The following is a 6,705-nucleotide window of genomic DNA, read 5'->3' as shown; positions in this document are numbered from 1 at the left end:
AGTTACATTAACAATCGCATTTGTCTGGCAGCCCTCGGGTGGGCAAAAGTGAAATTGCACTAATTTTGACGTTATTTTACTAATCTCGTGAAAATAACGTTAAAAGTGGCGGAAGGTTAATCAGCATCATGTGGTGGCGTTGATAGCCGAAAGACAAGGGTACATGCACCAATCGGTCGGTGTCCCGGTGGTTAAGTGTTATGTGTCTTATGTCCAAGGCTTGATGCAAAACTACTATCGAGCCGGGTGTCTCACTGGAAGCATCCTCTCTATCTCTATGGGTTAGAGGTAAGGCTGTCTACATCTTACCCTCCTCAGACCCTGCCATAGCTTTGCTATTGGTGGGATATACTAAGTACGATGATGATGATGATGATTTGTCTGGCAGCCAGTGTATTACACGACCCCTGCGTGTATGACTTTTCTTAAGCCCGGTCAAACCATTTATTATCGCGCCTGCAAAAGTTGCAACAAGAAAGTTACTGGTGATGAGGGTACCGGTTACTCCTGTCAATCATGCAAAAAAACCCCAGCTGAGTGTAATTTAAGGTGTCTGACACTGCCATCAACTTAAACACTGCTAACCATGATTATCATATTTTATTTAAAAGTGTTTTATTTGCAGGTATATTCTGTCCGCAAAGTTTACAAGTGCAACTGGTGGAGCTTGGATTACCGCATTTGGTGACGATGCCGAGAAAATAATAGGGTGCTCAGCTGATGAGCTTGATCATACGAGGGCACATGTAAGTCAAAGTTTTGTTTTGGGAACCTATCTTTATTTGTGCGGATAGCAACTTCTTATAAGTTTATAACGGTTTCTATCTTTAAAATGTTTACAGGGTGATGGAAGTTCTTATCAAACACAACTTAACAAAGCCACATGGGCCCCACACCTACTTCGTTTGATGGTCGCAACACAACAATACAAGAATGAGAAAAAACAAAAAATTACCGCCAAAGCTGTCACTCCGGTTGATTATGCGGGTGAATCTAAGTTTTTGCTGGACAAAATTTCAACAATGACATCTTGAATAATCATCCATGTATCATGCTTTTAAATACACTGCTCTTAGTTCTCAAGTACAATTCGATTACTGTGAACATGCATGACATTTAGTTGCCTTGTTTGTGTCAACCTTTGCATTTGCATTTTATATATGATACATCTTTTGTGTAAGCTTAATTGTTTTTGTTTGTAATGGGGCTTGCGTTGACTTTTTAAAACATTCGTTGTCAACCTCTAATTGGATTCAACCGTTTGACTATAGTTTAGACAAACAGGTATCATATACCAGGGGCCGTCAACAGTTTGGCCGTAGATTTAGTAATAGTGCTGACTGAGAACAATGGTATGTATACACTAAACTCGGGTTGTTCAAATAAGGTACATACTAATTTTTTTTTCTGAAAATTATTGAACGGTATCAACTATACAAACTTGTAACACAATATAATTATTACCCAAGTACTCTCTTTATTACCCAGGTGCCATGTTTAGAAATAATAGGTGACCCGTATAACTTACAATTCTTTAGACAAACAGGTTTAGTCGAACGTCACTGTTCATGAAACCCGTTAACTTACAAAGACTTTTCTTTTGTCACAATTTATGCAGCCTTTTATTTTCATTAACTTGATTTCATGGCATATTTGTTAACTGCAATTGCGGCACCAAACAATTGTATGTCGGGCCTTTGTATTTCTGTTATTTTATTTTTTTGGCCCTGAGACACTTTTCGATTCGGACAAGTATCTGGTTAAATTATCACGTGGCATTGCATATTAGAGGTTTACAAACCGGTTTAAAACTTTAACCCGGTTCGGGTTGAAACCGGTCCGAGTGAGTCAATAGAAGTCAAAACCGGTTTATGATTGGTTTTGGTTCGGGTTTAAACGGGTTTCAAGAACAGTGACGGTCCGGGTATTGAACGGTTTCCCTGTTTTTGACCGGTTTCGTTTTGGTAAACCGGTTTAGAACAGGTTTTGGTGGAGAAAATTACAAACCGGTTCCAAACCTACGCTCTCAATTGGCTACAAACTGGTTTCGACATAATCGGTTTCGGGCAAGAACGGTTTTGCTTCATTTCGGTCGGTTTGGTTATCCTGCTTATTTCCCCATCCCTATGGCATATATCCATCCTACAATTCGCCTTCATCTCTATTTTTGGTAGCACACATACTGATTGCATTGTAGCAGAAACCCGTCAACGAAACGGCCTACTCAACAGCTAAGTAGTTTTGCACAACACTTTTTGACCCGTTTTTGGGCTACAAGTTGAAATACATAATCCTCCATATCAATATGACCCGTTATACTTGACTACCAACACTTTTTGTTCATAACACACATCACAATATGTTAAAACAAAGCTTAAACACCAACCTGACAGGCATTCACACGCAAATCCCATATCATGACAGAGTGATCAAGAGAACCAGACATGAAACTGTCATCAACTGGAGATGTACATAAGGACACAACCGTACACCCAATGTAAGAAAATTAATTAGTAGCTTATGTTTCATATCAGTCCATTACAGGCCAGTGAAAAAGCATGCACAAAGGGTGGTGATTGACATTCATCATGATACCCTTCAGCAGAACAGATTTATAGAATCCAATACTACAACAGATGGCAAGTCAAGAAAATAATCCATATTTGTAAACCAAAAGCTCAATTGTAATACAAGTACAGTTTATATAAAATAAAAATTTTAATAATGTCTGGTAAAGAATTTTAATATGTTTGTTGAATTTAACTCCTATTATTGGTTCCGACCAGATTTGGGTCGTTTCAATATGGCTTTTCCAGTTAAATGACTTCCCGTGTTATATTAAAGAAATCAACTTGCCCCATGTTCAAACATCTACGGGCCGATCTCGGTTACTAGTTATATGACTCTGTATTAACGGGTCAACTACAGCCGCTAACATGTTCATCAACAAGTGTTTAATTAAAAATAAAACATTTGATAACTTCATGAAGCGCAGTCCAAAATATAATAATTACAACACGTGTACTCTGCTTTGTATATTATTTTATATTTCGATAAAATTGTTGTCTAAAATTTGGGGTATCACAACGTATATAAAAACCAAATTTTACTATCGTAAACTATACGGAAACCAAATTTTACAATCGAAGATGTTGGTAACACAAGGAGCCGGTAATAACTGAATAAAAAATGTGTCCCCGTCGCAACGCGCGGACACTCTTACTCGTAATATATAAAAAAGTTGGTACAGAAAACATTTTAACGAAAGCGATCTGTTGTGAAAAGAAAAAAGAGCCCAAATGTTTACTATAAAATTCATGAACATTGTGGACATCTTCTATAAAAAGAATTAACAAAACTGATGTAACCATTAAAAAGTTATGAATTAATACATTATACAAAATATTATTGAAATGTATTTAAAATATAAAAGTGACGTAATGCTTTTATATGTTAACCCTTATTCTATAATAATGTTTATGCTTTTATAAGTTACTAGTTTTTATTCCTCTTGTTTTTAAAATTTATTTATTTTTTAAATTTTTATTTTTTTATTATATAAAAGTTAATAATATACTTATGGTCTGATGTTAAATTGTTTCACAAATAAATGAAATGTTTTAACCCGGTTTAAAAACTATATGGGTTTGATGAGACCCAAAGCCCGTTTATTTTTATAAAATTGATTTTTTAATTATAAATAATAGATATCCTTTTTTAAAATAATTCATATATTAATTTTTAGTGTCCTTACTTTATAGGTTTTTTGTATCAAATATTTAATTAGATTAGTTCTTAATTTAATGAGATGTTATAACCCGTTTAATAAATCTTTGGGTTTGATAAGACCCATATTTGTGAATTCGGGTCAAATGCATGAGAAACCTCCATTTAAAAATCAAGCAAATCTGGTGACTCTAAAAAAGGGGAAGCGACCACATCACGACACGTATGATATTTATGGTTTCGTTTATGTATATTATAGATATAGATTATAGATAAGACGCATGCGGCAACGATTACTATTAGCATGGTATGTTTTAATTGTCACGTTATGTATTGGTCGATCGACCTCAGCACATTATCAAGTTATAAACATCAAAGATAACACATTTGAATAAGTTCTACAACAAAATGTCTCAACTGAGTCTGAGTCAACTGTATATTGGAAGTCGACATGTGGTTGATATGTTCCATAAATATTTGGGCCCCCAATCAAATATATCTTATCAACTGAAGAAACAAGAAATGGATCCGGGTCGGATTCAAGTTCAGGTTCCCCGGTCTTTAAGATAAACGAACCACCGCCTTGATCTTCTTCTCTGGTTGCTCAGATCTGTCATAGAAAAGTGGGGGGTGTGGAGGTGACTGCTAAGAGAATGAACTCTTGTTTACAGACACAAAAATATGTGGGAGCCAAGGGTCCAAGAGAAGGTCCTTTCAATGTATGATAAAGTCTCCTTGTATAGGGACTCCATGGCTACCATCATGAACCCTAACCTTTATTGGGTCAGGCCCGATTAGGGGTTACCTCCACAAACCCCCAGCCCAATGGGCCTAATTAGTAGACAATAATAATAATGTAATAAACATAATATATTATGTAATAAATAAAAGGTCATACCCGGGTTTGACGTACCTTGCACCTACAAAACCTCCCAGTCCAGTGCTTCTCATGGGCGTGCAAGCGGTTTGGTGAAGTGCTGGACTTATAAGGAATGCTCAGGAGCGAGGAGTAGTGCTTTTTTGACCCAATGCTTTCTATATGGACCTTTTTTCATGTGCGTCTACTTTGCTTCGGGTTGTAAAAGGTTTTAAATCATGATGCCGATTTTGGCGCGTGGGCCTTTTTATCATAAGATGACCCACATGTTATTAATTCGGTGCGTGGCCATATGAGTTTATAAGGAATCTCAACCTTTAATTTAGCACTGGCGTTGGCATTAGCCTGTTATTTAGACGTCCTCCATCCAAAGATGACACACATGTCACTTTCGGCGCGCGCACCGGGTATAATAGGATGCCTTCCATCCTCGGGTGGATTATGAGGTGTGCCCAACCTTATATTTGGATGTCTTCCACCGCGCTAATGTAGTGGTGATATACCATGATAGTCCCCCATTTCATTGCTGCTAAATAATGTTAGTAGAATTGAACTTGTAATAATAAACTTGTTATTAATGTTTCAATCACATGCGCGGATGAGTATGAACAACTTTTTATATCATGTATAAAATGATATTTGTTGTTTTAAGATGTCATATGAAATAAAATAATCGCTCATGGTCATAATTTACTAATAATCGTCCCAAAGATTTGGTAATATACACGTTTATTAGTAAAGTCTATGACATCTCCTTTTCATTTCATAAACTAGTATGTAAGATTAGTTTATTAATAAAAATGGAAATTGTGTCAAGACATGACTTGAGCACTCTACGCGTTTTATAACGGTATGTTTGCGTACTTGCATGTATATATATATTTACGTACCGTAAAAAGTCAAGAATAAAGCGTTAAGAAACTTACAACTTTAAAAAGATGTCAAGAAAAACACGGCTCGAACGCGCACGTTCCTTGGCTTTACCGTAAGGTTCCGCGCCTCTTACATTAGATGTTCTTTATGGTTGACTTCTATCTTTGTAATATGAGGGGATAAAATGTCAACATCTTAAATCCTTCGCCATTTTAGAATCATAATAAATATGATCTAAAACTTGAGGGGGCTATTTCGAAAATTTGAATATTAATTCCAACTCTTTTTCTCTATAACACGTGATGCAAGTGTTATTGAAGAGGTAGGTCCCAGCAGAGCCCAGTTGGACCCGCAAGACTCACCTTGAAGAGGGACGTTTGCGCAAAGACCAACTGGTTCCGCAGGACCCACCATGCTCAGAGATGAAGACCTTACGCGCAGTACGCCAGCTGTTCCCGCAGGGAAAGCCTCCCAATGGTGAAGTATCCCGCCTGTCCCCGCAGCTGCGGATACAAGCCATCAGGGAAGGCTACCCGCACTAATAGCAAGGCTACACGCACAAGGCACTAAATAATTCAGTGTCACCTGAAGGAATGAGCAAGGCGGGAATACTCCCGTCCAAATGAGCCAGTCTGTATGCTTCTGGAAGATCTTTTGTACTATACCTGCCAAGGTATGGACAAAATAGACAAGATCTGACCAAAGCAGCCCATGAACCAATCACAGGGTGACAGCTCACCGACAAACAGTACGAGGAGCATGCTCTAGTACTGTTTGTCACTATTAGCCGCTGCCTACTCACCAACCCTTGTCGTGGCACGCACATAGCCTGCAGTTGGTGGAAAAGGAATAGTACACAGCCGGCCTGGTCACTATCAGCCGCTCCCTACCCACCAACCAGCATGGCACGTGCGTAGCCCATAGTTGGTAGAACAGGAATATTCTACAGCTGGCTGTACCTGCTTGGAAACCTACCTTCGGCTATAAATACTCCAACACCTTGGAATGGTATGGACACATTACATTACCGTATCACATCTTATCTTCTCTAGCAATCTCTTAATATACACTTATATTCAAGAGCAATCTAGTCTGATTCTCACGCCGGAGGGTGGTCACAAGGAGGTACCCCCCCCCCCCTTCTCAGTGACGAGCTCACGGTGTCTGTTTTGCAGGTCACTAGAAGAACCATCTTTGCCGGACATAACCCCTCGTGGGAAACATCTATT

The 6,705-nt window shown here is 38.2% G+C and overlaps 1 protein-coding gene across 1 annotated transcript; it reads left to right on the top strand.

The window, feature by feature from the left end:
* Positions 1-381: 381 nt before the first annotated feature.
* Positions 382-1,584, top strand: LOC143624570 (replication protein A 70 kDa DNA-binding subunit B-like). The gene is made up of 3 exons (XM_077095176.1): positions 382-549; positions 626-746; positions 843-1,584. Exons 1-3 carry the CDS (start codon positions 416-418, stop codon positions 1,032-1,034), a joined length of 447 nt encoding a protein of 148 aa, XP_076951291.1. The 5' UTR covers positions 382-415; the 3' UTR covers positions 1,035-1,584.
* Positions 1,585-6,705: the final 5,121 nt, after the last annotated feature.

The sequence above is a fragment of the Bidens hawaiensis genome, unplaced genomic scaffold (assembly GCF_021521415.1).
Source record: "Bidens hawaiensis isolate Kalapana, Puna unplaced genomic scaffold, B.hawaiensis_p1.1 tig00003897_1, whole genome shotgun sequence".
NCBI classification, from domain to species: Eukaryota; Viridiplantae; Streptophyta; class Magnoliopsida; order Asterales; family Asteraceae; genus Bidens; species Bidens hawaiensis.
This window is presented reverse-complemented; position numbering and strand designations above follow the sequence as displayed.